Source organism: Aulonocara sp. 'chitande type north' Nkhata Bay, linkage group LG7 (genome assembly GCF_057382095.1).
Source record: "Aulonocara sp. 'chitande type north' Nkhata Bay isolate Kocher_YH1m ecotype deep benthic linkage group LG7, A_spYH_male_GT1.1, whole genome shotgun sequence".
NCBI lineage: Eukaryota > Metazoa > Chordata > Actinopteri > Cichliformes > Cichlidae > Aulonocara > Aulonocara sp. 'chitande type north' Nkhata Bay.
In genome coordinates, this window is record NC_141350.1 from 47,117,631 (window position 1) to 47,130,485 (window position 12,855).

General features: G+C 41.6%; 1 protein-coding gene across 1 annotated transcript in view; it reads left to right on the forward strand.

Moving 5' to 3' along the window:
• Positions 1 to 664: 664 nt before the first annotated feature.
• Positions 665 to 12,855, forward strand: part of pappaa (pregnancy-associated plasma protein A, pappalysin 1a) — a 105,157-nt gene continuing 92,966 nt past the window's right edge. Inside the window, exons 1-2 of the mRNA XM_086300867.1 lie at positions 665 to 1,799; positions 8,024 to 9,128. Coding sequence (XP_086156993.1) covers positions 1,409 to 1,799; positions 8,024 to 9,128 — 1,496 coding nt within the window. The 5' untranslated portion in view covers positions 665 to 1,408. The remainder of the gene's footprint in view (positions 1,800 to 8,023; positions 9,129 to 12,855) is intronic.

A 12,855-nucleotide genomic window follows, 5' to 3' on the forward strand; every position in this document is an offset into this window, starting at 1 on the left:
TTAAGTTAAGTAAATATGAGATTGAAGCTGCCATTGTTCTCCCATTACTTCTCTGATCTACTGCTTACTTCATTTGGAAATTGCCTTAATGGGAAACATGACTTTGACAGTACAGGACAATTACCTTTCATAAAGTACATTATCCTTCACTTAAAACTGAGGACTTTCCCAGATGACAGTGAGTAGCGACACTTTTTGTTCTTTACCAGTTCCAGATATTATTTGGCTTGTTACAAAATAAATGACTTGACTCCTGCAATGTAAATAATATTTACACTGAGGACTATTTCAGCTTCGGAAGTGGAGGGAGAACGACACAGACTGAACTCGTTTTTTATGACTTCAGAGTGCTTGGTTGAGGTCCTGTGCTGTGGACTGGTAGAAGTGCTGGATTGTTTAAACTGTAACCACTAGAGGGATACATATACGCCTTCCAAACAGCGAAAACATCATCCTTTCACTATGTGCCATAGAGAGAATTACCCTCAGTGAGAGTTGCCTACCTGTGTGACTTCCCACTATGAAAAAAGCACACAAACACACACGCGCGCACACACAGCCCCTGAACATTTGAAACATGACCTGTTCTTTAAAAGACTTTGGAAGTCCTCTAAAGCTGACAACGAGCTCCGACTCCCCCAAGTGTATCTGCTTCAGGCAATCAATGAGGACCGCGATGGTTACTTGTGCAGCTCTCTGTCCCCGTGTCTCTCTTCTGACTAACTAGATATTATAGTACATTTCAACTTTTTATACAGGCACACAGGAAAAGGGAAGTTTTGGATTTCCTTTTTTTTTTTTTTTTTTTTTTAATGACATCTCACCTCTTGTTTTCTGTAATAAATATGAGAGGTCGGTTTGCTGACACTTTCCTTTGGAATTTAATAGTCTATGTGCCATTACTTACTCTCTTTTACGGGTAGGGAAGGAAACAACAAAAAGGTGTGACAAGAGCTTGGCGGACAACTGTGGATTTCTGCAAGTAACTCCTACCGTCCAAAGGGGGATGCGGGGGAATCGGCCGGACCCCCCTCTTGATTGATTACTTATTAGTCATCCCTTTGGCTAAATGGGACCCATTGAAAAGGCACCGTGGAACACATACATGAATGAAATATTCCTGTGTCCCCTGAATGTCTCCAGAGTAGTTTTGCTTAAGAGAGGGGGTCGTGGCTTAGCATTATAAAGAGGGAAAAACAGCATAGCTTTATGGGTTTATTTAGACAGTTTCTACGGTTTGACATTCTACCGCTGTAAAAAGGGAGAAGGAAAAACTCGAGAGGATCCCAAAGAGAAGAACATTGTGGACATATTTTTTGTAGTTATTCCACTGTTTCTTTTATTATTTTTTCCTCATATTTTATTTTTTTTAATTTTTTTTATTTTTTGCTATTTCTTCTCCCGAAAAATGAAACTTTGGACATCACCCTGGGTGTCTTGCCTGGTGATTCTCATCTTGTGTTTTGGATCAGAGTGCGGGATAGTCCGGAAAAAGGGGAGATCCAAGAGGGAGTTGGTGCGCATTAGGGAGGCGAAAGCCACCATCCCAGGGGCTTGTGCCACACGTCTGCCCCGGGGCAAACGCTCTTTGCCCGGCTTGGAGCGACGGGTGCTTCGGCAGCGCCGGCGCTCCTCTCAAGCGGAGGGAAACTCACCAGACCGAGGGAAAGCTGTCTATTTTACCGGCAGGGGAGATCAGCTACGGCTGAAGCCTGGCGTGGAGATACCCAGAGGCAATTTCACTGTGGAGATGTGGATCAAACCGGAGGGAGGTCAACGATCGCCTACAGTGATCGCAGGTAGGCTACTTTATAGCACATCCTCCATCCTATCATCTGCACAACTCCTTTTATTAGTTAAACTTCAAACTGAAGAAAGAATGGAAGATAAACATGCAAACCTTCAGCGTTTTATCCCAGTCTATTTAACAAAGCAACATGCAGTTTCAGCGAGTTGAAAATGAGTTCATCTATCAGACTAGACAATGATGTAATGCTCTAAAAAGTACAGCGGATATTTTAGGTAGTGCAACTATAGGGTCACTGAAGATTTTGATCATATTTAAGATTTCCACCTTACAGAGGTATGATCGCTGCAGTAAAATTTTATAATGCAAATGTGTTCCCCCCTCTGTTTTACCACTTTGTAATGTTCGCGTACGTGAGTAATAAGAATTGTAAGTCATGAAATGTAAGTGGGGATTAGTAGCAGCAGATATAGGCTACTGCATCAGTTGACCGGCAGCTGATGTCACTGCGCGTAAAATGTAATCTCTCAACCGACTTGGCTATTTTAAAGCTATGATGTAATGGCCAAAAGTTTGGGAGGGAGCATGTCACGTCAGGCACAAAACGGGAGAGACTCGATGTATGTGGAGGCGCTCAAAGCTCGCAGCTCAAGCCGCAAGCTTGTGCGCGCGCGCGTGTGTGTGTGTTTCTGTGTCCCCCTCCCCACCCGGCCCCTCCAAATCGACACCTTTGGATTGGCTACCGGAGTTACGAGACAGGACTGAGGGATCCAGGGTTTCCCCCCTTCTTGAGCGAAAATGTGATGCTTATGTTTGCTTATGTTTATGTGGTGTGCTTTCATGGTGTTGTGCACTGTCACCAAAACGCAGATGCTTCTGTGAAATCATGGTCGTCATCATCGGCGAGTTTCTAATTTAAGGCACAATCAGATAGTGATGATGCATCTCTCTATCTAGCGACAGAGCATAGCGGGGTCCAGTCACTTCAGTAAGACCCAGCCGTCAGAGGAAAGCACTGTATCATCTGTGCGCTTTTTTTTCTCCTGTTCTCGAGCCGTGCGTAAAGAAGCACTGAAAAGGCGTTTAAACGGCATTGTTGGTTGTGACCAACGGAGCTTTTGTGCATTACAGGATCGGATATCTTTTTTCTTTTATTTCTTTTCTTTGCCGATAGGGAGCGTAGCAACTCGTTGTCTGCCACAGTACTTGTGCAGATGGCTTTCTTTGAACTGAACTGAATTGAACTCAGTCCTCCTCAGCTTACTCCAAGTCCACACGTCTAGGGGACTTTACTCAACTTTACCAATACATTTACTTATTTACTTGCTTCCTTGCTCCGTTGTTGCCGCATGTGTCCTAATCTATCTACCCAAAACAAACAAAAACAATCAAACAAACACCTCGCCCTCCAAAAGAAACGCCCAGAAAACAAAAACCCTGGTACCACACACACACACACACACACACACACACACACACACACACACACACACACACACACACACACACACACACACACACACACACACACACACACACAAAATAAAATAATAATAAAAAATTCACTTCTGCCTGCCTGTATTCACATACAGTAGCTAACCCTGGCCAGTTGGCAGGAACATGCTCTGGAAAGCCAGTTCCTTGTAAGAGTCTTAATCTAGAGGAGAGGGGGGTAAGAGGGTCTGTTGTGACCTGAGTGACTCCTGATTTTTTATAGAGGATGGACATGATAACAGGAACATCTGTGCAATATAATGCAATCCAGTAAAGCAATAGCACAAAGGGCGGCCTCCATATTGACCACAGAGTTAAATAAACACATCTCGTACACAATTCTGACAAAAATGAACGTTATAGTTCTTGCAGATGTGGTATGGGATTTCATCATTTTTTACAGGTGTTGTTGTTGTTGTGCCCAGCCCCCCACCTACCACTGCCTTCTAGAGATTACTATTCCTGTATAACCTTGTGTATTCAGTTTTAAGATTTCCTTCCATCAGTGAGCCAGAGATTGGACCTAAAGACAACAAATTTGTCAGTCTAACAATTTCAACTGAGCCTAATCTTTTAAAACCAATTGAGACCTCAAAATCCTTGTGCCCCTAAAATGCTCCATCCCCATGTTTTGATCTAAGCACAGTGTTGTTGGAGGAACTGTTTTTTTATTGTCTTGTTTTTGACTGCCACAATTGCACCCCCCCCCCCAATTTTTATATGGTTCTTACAGGATGCTCTTTTCTGTGCAACTGACTAGTTAGAGTGAGCGCAGTCTCAACTGTGAAATATATTATGTTACTTGAGACTCTTTGACCAGTTGGAGTAAGAGTTTCTTTCCTCTGGCCTCATAAAATTATTCTGAATGGGATTGTGTCCAAAATGCCTTCAGTAAGGAAAAAATAGATAAAAGAAAACTATCTTCCCTTATTGCACTCAGTATGACTGACTTAGCTTTAAGTTACTTTTATTATATTTATAGAGTTTTTGTTTTGGCAAAATATTAAAATATCAGCATTTAAAGAGGTTTATCAGTTTTTGCAGCCCATATTTGTAGACTGGCTTTTTTTTATTAACTATTTTTTATGATAAAGGAACTATTCAAGCTATAGTTTCATAGTATCTATGTGATCAAATAAAACATTTGTAAATACACATTTGAATAGTTTTCAGCCCCTTAAAACCAATCACAAGACCCCTCTGGGTCACATTTGACAGTTACATGTGGTCAGAATTAATCCCAGGTTTAGTATTTGAACTGTTACAGAGCACCACTCACAAACACACATACCTTTCTAAGCACACAATCAGAACATCAAGTTCTGCGTCCGAATGTTATCCAAATTTGTTGTGCCCGATTAGCCTTTGTATCCAGGTCATGTCGGGTTTTCCCGAAAGAGGAAAATAAATCACAAGAGGAGTGCAGGCTGTCTTCATAACCTGCTGGAGACAATTATGTGCAGTCGCTGGCAGATAATTAAGTTGATAACAGATGTATCTCCTCATTGCAGGACGATACACAATAGATATCATGCTCATAAACTAAGTTTGTTTAAGGTTTTTTTTCATGGCTACTTAGAAAAAGTATCTTATTGGTTTATTAATTTAAGTGTGATACAGTACTGTGCAAAACCTTTGAGCTTCCTCTTATTTTCCTATATTTTGCTTCCAAGGTGCCAGACCTTCCTGCGAATCTTTTAAGCCGTCTTGAGCAATAGTTCTCCAGGCTTTCTGAAGCTCTTTCACAGTTTTTCTTTGGACATTGGCTGCTTTTGCATTAATTTTCAGTCCAGTCCTTGGAGTTGATCATTTGAATAAGAATGTCTTTTTGTTTTTTTATATTTTAACCATAAGCTATGTATCATACATACATAAAAAGACACCTAACTAGAGATATGAACCAATATTGTGCCTGCAGATAACAGACAGCTGAGCAAAGAACTGCCAATCACATCTTTAGGCACTTTGTAAATAGTAACTTGACATAAAACACAATGATTGCTAAAGAGAGATAAGAAGCCATTCTCAAGGAACTAAAACATGGAAATAAGGCTGAGGTTTGCCGAATTACAGGAGAACTGGACTGGACTGAAAATCAATGGCAACAGATCTTAATGGAGTGATGAATCCAAATTTGATTTTTTTTTTTTCGCAATTCCGCAAGTGGTGTTTGGATATTGTCAAAGGTGAGGATGTTATGAACACAGAGAAGTCCTACTGCCAATGCAGTAACGCATTCCTTTATCAGTCATGGATTGGCCTACACAGAGCTTGGACCTCAACATTACTAAAGCAGTGTGGGATCGTTCTGACAGAGACAGAAAACAGTAACAGAGGCAGCCAACATCCAAAGAAGAGCTTTGAAGATCTGCTCATTGAAGTGACAAGAAAGCTTGTCTATGAGAGGCTGCGCTGGTTATTGAGGTTGAAGTGTAGTGTAGTACTCTATGTATATTTGCACATATTTCCATAAATCACAGCAACTAACAACATATTAGACAATAAGGTGTGGCACAAGACTTTTGCACATTGCTGTGTATGATCACAGCTAGTTACCCACAAAGAGGTTGATGCTTAAAGAAGGGTTAAGCTCAGAGTCTAACACGTTACCTCAACTAGAGGTTTAAACTTCTTATCAGTCCTAAGCATTATTAGCTATGCACCGCCTTATTGTGGCTGAATGGCAGTTTGGAAAAGGGTTTGTTTAATACCCCAAATTAAAATGACTGCAAATTATTTAGCTGAATTAATTTGGAGTGAGACTTGAAAGCTATGTCAAAAGGTAAGTGTTTTAAAGTGCAATGATATTTTTATGAATGATATCCTTGTTTGTTTTAAAATGTCATTGGGATTTTCCATTGTCTGCATGGGGAAATAGCTGGTGGTCACTTAGGTATGACCATGAAAGTGCCTTTCTTTGACCTTTTAGAGCAAAAACAGTTCAAAAGTAAACAGTCTTTAATGTTCCCTTCCTTCCTGCTTTTTATCAAGACCTTGTGACATTTTTCTTTGTGAGGGTATGTGTGTTTTTGTACTTTTCCTTTTTTCCTGAGTGTGTTTTCACAAAAGAAGACAAATGGCAAGTGCAAGGAGGGCTGCATTTGAAGCTGACAGAAACAGTGGTCGACTGAAGCACACGCCAGTCTCTTTGTGTGTGTTTATATGTGAACACAAATGTGCACTTCACTATTTCATTTTGTCTGTGCATATGGCCATGGGTGTGTGTATTTGTTCATGAGAATGTATATATGCATGTCTTTATAAGTATGTGCATATGTGTGCCTAAGTGTTTTTGTGCGAGACCCAGCAGTCACAATATTGGGTCTGGAAAAGCATACCATGTTAGATAAATTGACCATGGCAGAATTATGACAGCTGTTTACACTAGGAGCCCTATGAGCATTTTAGCACGCCTTTTTTTTTTTTTTTGCCTTGAGTGCTCTAGCTGGCAGATGGGAAGCTTTTTCCTTCCAGTGTAGTGGAAAGCCTGAAAACGTCATCCACTGAAGGACTGACCTTGACGCTGAACCCAACCCTCACCCCTTGAACATTATTCCGTGAAAATACCAAGTTAAGGAACGCACACTGCAGTGTGCATCTAATTAGAAACAGGTCAAAGTTAGCAGGTCTGTACAATTACCATTAGCCAGCCACTTATTAGAGGCTCAGGTAACCTAATCGATGGGCAACAAAGGCACCCAAGTTGACAAGTGAGCTGAGGCCAAGATGTGATCATCAGCTTTCACACCATAATAAAGGCAGCAGAGAAAAATATGAAGGGCATTTACAGGAATTTGAAGCACTCATCGTAACGGCAACTGTAAAGAATACTTCATATCTATATGAGCTGGGTCTTCAGGTCACGGATCGAGTGTCTCTTTGTGGGTAGATATAATTACATAAAAGCGCATGATGTTGGCAATTGTAGAAATTACAAGAGTGCAGTGCAGGTCTATCCCCACCTGTGAACACATACGGTAGATTTCCACAGGCTGAAATGGACCTTGTAAGGCGTTTCCCCGTGGTTTTGGAATATTTGCACACTTGGGACTGTATGGATATATGCTCAGAGTCATGAAACGCATTAATAAACACATGCAGTATGCACAGATGTGGACTTGTGTGCCTGCACACATGTACCTCAACAAGTGCTAAACAAACAAACAGTTAGCATTCAGAGATCCCCTAAGAAGTGAAAACACATTACAATGCTTAAGCTGGCATACACAGTCCAAGTAAAACAGGAAAAAGGTGTTTTGGTGCCTCTGCAAAAACATGACTTTAGCAGAAAAGTAGTCTTTTCTGGCTAACCCACTGGCAAGAGACATTTACATGAACTACTTTAAATGTGCTCAGTGTTCATGAAAAGCCTATAGTGAGAGATTTCCATTGGTTCTCTCTTAGCTAAACAAGCACTTCAACCCAATATTCAGGTCTTAGATTGGAAAAAAAAAATCTATTAATATATTTGCTCACTAACCTTGCTTACATTTCCTGTTTCCCCTTAATAAACGACACTTTTACACATATTGCATAAAATATTCAAAAGGTACTGATAATATAGTGAATATATTGAAAGTAATGCTGAAATATTATCACAGGAAAAACTGGTAATGAAACTGACGTACTGTGTTATAGTTATTCTACAAGCCCACTTCTGCATAGCTCCTAGCTCTTCCTCAGGAGATGATGAACTTTTAGTTAATGTGTTCACTTTCTTTTTGTTTAACTCCTGCAAATAAAGGTATTAACATATTGACTGATTTTTCATTCTTTTTTCAGGCCTTTACGACAAATGCTTTTATGCCTCCAGTGACCGAGGCTGGCTGCTTGGCATCCAGGCGGATAGTGAATACGGCGACCGCGATCCCCGCTTCTTCTTCTCCCTTAAAACTGACCGTGCCCACAAAGTGACCTCAATGCGCTCCAACGCTCGTTATATACCAAACCAATGGGCACATATTGCAATCACCTATGATGGCGTGTACATGAAGCTCTTCGTCAATGGAGCCCAGGTCGCCGTTAGTCGAGAGCAATCCGGCGATGTCTTCAGCCATTTGACCCAAAAGTGCAAAGTGCTGATGATCGGGGGCAATGCACTCAATCATAATTACAGGGGGGCAGTGGAAAGGGTGAGTCTATGGAGGGAGGCCCGAGGGCAGAGGCATATCATCAGGGATATGCAAGGCCAAGAGGACCCCCAAGATCTACCTAAGCTGATAATTCGTGAAACATTTGAGCACCCAGGTCGTAAGTGGCTGACTGTAAAAGATGGTAGTTTTCCTCAGCCTGAGCACAGAGGAGGTGCAAGGTCAGGGTTTGTGAATGGTGGTGGAAATGGAAATGCTGAGGGATTCCTGGACACAAGCTTGGAACCTCCAACTTGTGGTCAAACTGTCTGTGACAACGTTGAGGTCATTCGAAACTACAACCAACTTTGGACCTTCCGCCGACCAAAGAAAGTTCGATATCGTGTTGTAAATATTTGGGATGATGCAAGGACAAGGCCAACTGTGTCAGACCACCAGATCATTCTGCAGCATCAGCAGCTTAATGACGCCTTCAGCCCCTATAACATAACCTGGGAGCTTAGCATTCACAACGTGACCAACTCTTCTCTACGCAACCGCCTGATCTTAGCTAACTGTGACATCAGCAAAATTGGCGATGATCAGTGTGACCTAGAATGCAACCATCCGCTAACAGGATTTGATGCAGGCGACTGCATATCTAGATATCGAAACAGCTGCCCTGAACACAAGCAGGGTAATGGTATATGTGACCCTGAGTGTAACTGGGAAAACTTCTTCTATGATCTTGGCGACTGCTGCAACCCCAATGTGACAGACGTGACCAAGACATGCTTCAACCGTTCCTCTCCACACAAGTAAGAATACTTTCTTGACATTTCGTATGATACAGTGTTTTCTTTGGTATTTTTTAAATAAACATATTTTACTGTAATCCTCCAAAAAGCATTTACTGATTTTATAGTTCTTTTTTTTTCTTTTTTTACTCTGACATAATTGAGTAATTTTGGTAAACCAACTCTGCACTATTGCCTCGAATGCCAAGAGTAAATCAAACAGCCAATCTTTCCATACATGTGTCCCTGTAGAAAGCTTTTCTTTATGTCTACTCCTACTGTTTCCTGACCATTTGGGCTAAGGCTGAGTGTAACTCAACTCCCAGCCTGTGTGGCCCAGGAAATCCTCAGGGGGCAGCAAGTCAAATCTAGCCTTGGACTGGTTCAATCAGTGTTCCACACTTAAGCAGGGTAAAACAAACGCAACTGGGTGACTTTCCTGGTAGCAAACGTGCAGGCCAGACCACTCATTCTTGTATCCAGTTTTCACCAACTCTCCCCACCTTTTTCTACTCTGTCTCCTATACCCAGAGGTCTTCATTGAACTGGCTTGATTATAGAAGGAGAGTTTGGAAAGAGTGACATTCTAAACACAGCCTGAGGGCAATTAGGAGTCAAAAGGAGGGTCCAGTATATTTTCTTTCCGTATAGCAAAGGAATTCACTTCAATGAAATACCACTCTTGTGAGTCCCAATGAGACAGGTATGAGTGCCTAAACATCTTCTCGTAAAGAATTATCCATAAAAGAAATGTAAAGAACGTAATTTCACTTGCATGTAATAGCCTCTGTAACAAAATCCCCGAGGCATTTTGCAGCGCTGTATAGGAAGAAGAATATTATGTGATTTCATAACTTCAGGAGAAGACAGGGGTTGCTCATAAATGCATTCAATTTTTTTTTGTTTTTGTGGTAACTTCATTGTGGTTTGTAGATGATGAGTAAAAGCTGGCAAGGAGAATAAATCTCTGGAATTTTGCTGTATTAAGGTTTGCGCCAGACCTCCAATAGCAGGATTGTTTGTTTCTTGGTACACTGAAACTCAACACAGTGGAGTGTAACATTTTTGCGGACAGTGCAGGGGGTCTTTATGGTATGCTAGGAAAAGAGAGAGAAACGGCAAGGCTTGGTCAGTATTTCTTGCCACTGTCATGTGAGGACAAGTGAAAGGGACATAAGCAGGTAGACCTAGTGTGTGGGATTGTTTGGGTCTTTCTGTTAGTATGAATCAAGGAGACGAGGCTGTTTTCAATCACAGCTAAGCTGGAAGCGCTGTCTATCTGGCACTGTCCCGTTGTTTAAAATGACTGCTAAATAGCTAAATAATGACATCTAATTAACAACATCAGAGGGTAATGCAGGTGGGTTTGCCATTGCTTCCATATCTCAGTTCCCACCACATCCCTTCCAACTTAGTCATCATTAGCCACCACTTGATTAATGGGTTTCTAACTACTTCATTTAGACATCAAGTATTGGCAAAATGCGTGCTGTTGCAATTTGAAAGATGGGCTTGTGAAAGGAAGGATCGCAGCAAAAGTGAAAATAAAATGCACAGAAAGAAAGATTTTTGCCTAAAACATAGATATAATCTCCCCAAGTGGTTGCTTATTTTGTTTTGATTATGGTATGTCTGGAGAGAGACTTGCAGAGAGTACAAACAATTTGACATTCCTCCCTAATTATGGAATTCTGGATGAACAATGTACTGCGTATGCAGGAGAACAATGGTTGTGAGGTCCTGCATTTATTTTTGCAGCATTTGGGCCTGTTACCACTTACATGTAGTGTTTAAAAAAAAAAAATCTGGCTAACACAGGACACACGCAGCTCAGTGGTGCTGCATCAGTTTCTCTTCTGAAAATACCACTAATAATATTTCCCCCTCCCCGCTCCACATTTGGCTGAAGAGAATGTTTTGCAAAGAAATCTTTTGGAAACACCTCACAATCAACCATTTTAGCCTTTTAGAAAATGAAGTTCTGGCTTGGCATTGTCAGGAGCGAACAGGTCATCTGTTTTCCCTCAGCCTCTTGCCATCCCTGCCCCCTCCCTCCTGAGTCAATACCTCTCCCTGTGGCAGGTTAATGGATGGAGTGTCTCATGTCTTTCACTCCTTCTCCACGCTGTATTCCAGCTTGGTGCAGGGCTCTTGACATAGAGTTTTACAGTTGGTCATCTAAACCTTAAGCCCCTGTCCCATAAAACATAATGGAGTGCTTGGGTGTAAATACCAGGACTTTTCACTTCCCCTTTAAAGCCATTGCCCACCGGTTGTCAAAGTTTCACCTGCACTCTTGTGGGGGCTGGGAGAAGTGAAAAAGTAGATTTTCTGCATAACTAGAGGACTGAAGGGATTGTGGGAGGTGGGTGGCTTTACGTGGGCTATCGTAGGAATGCAGGGTCGCATCTGGCTTTGACGGGATAATATATAGCCAGATTCTGTTGGTGGTCCTTTGAAAATATGACACATGGGGGAATTCAGCTGATATTGCATTGGCAAGGTGACTGTGGTTCCGAAGTCAAGTAAGGTTCTGATGAAGCGTTTCACACATTTCTGCCAGAAAGTGAGAGAGTTACACTCAGCACTCCATTAAGGGCTTTTACTTCAGATAAGAACTTGGAGAGGTAGAAAGGCCCGGGGCTATCCAATCATCTGTTTCATATGTCTCTAAACAATGATTTAAAAAAAACAAAACTCAGCAACATTTCTTATGCATGTGTCTTCCTTGAAGGGAGAAATATTCCGAGGACTAAGCTGGAAGGTTAAAGAAGAGAGCCTAAGTATAGTAATAAAGACAGAGATGAATGATGGGGCTGTGGTGTTGACCGACTTGATGACAGGGGAGCTGAGGGCCCCCTCTAATTTCAAAAGTGTTCTTGGCTATGAGACTGTCATTGCCATGCCAGCGTGCCCCAGCTTTCACACTTAGCTGCCCTAGACACATGTATACGAGGCGAATTTATGGCTTTATATGAATTATATATGGATGTAAATGGATGAAGTCATAATCCCCCATTTAATATGTATCAGATATAAAAGCATTAACACGACAGTTTGAGCTGCCTCATGGACCCCTGAATTTCCCCAGCAGAGATGCCCTGCAGTGACGCTTCATTATAGTTAGGATCAATTTTCTTCACTCGCCTTACCTTTTGCACTTTCCCTCCCTCGTTTTTTTTTCTCTCCTTCTCTCTCTTTGTAAGTCTTTGAAACTTGTTTTCCCAGGACAAAAGTAGTGTGGTTAAATGCATGGAAAATCCTGTCTCTCCCAAGTGGCTCATCTAAGCTGAAAAAACATGATAAGAGGCAAGAGTGGGAAACATGGGTTAGTGGATGGGGAAATAGTTGAGGGGTCTATGAGAGAGAACATTGGGCGGTTGGTGTAAAGTGAGGTAAAGGGTAATTTGCAGGGAGGTTTGAGTAAGATAGATAGTTCAATTCTCAGAGCAGTTCTGGTTACATCCCTATGATAGTGTCATTGGGGACTGAGTTCCTGTAACGGCAGCAAACGAAAATGTAAAACATCCACGACAACATAGTCAACACTGTGTGAAATCAGAAACAGGCACACATGCACATACAGACATACAAAAGCTTTTTGTATGTTCAGCTTTTGTCAGCTGACTACAGTAAAACTGAGTCTCGCTTTGATTCTCTCTTGCACACTAAAGTGTTAAGGGCCAAGGCTGTTAAAAAAATGAAATTGTGATTAGTAAATTAAATAGAGAATTTCTCCCCTTATTCA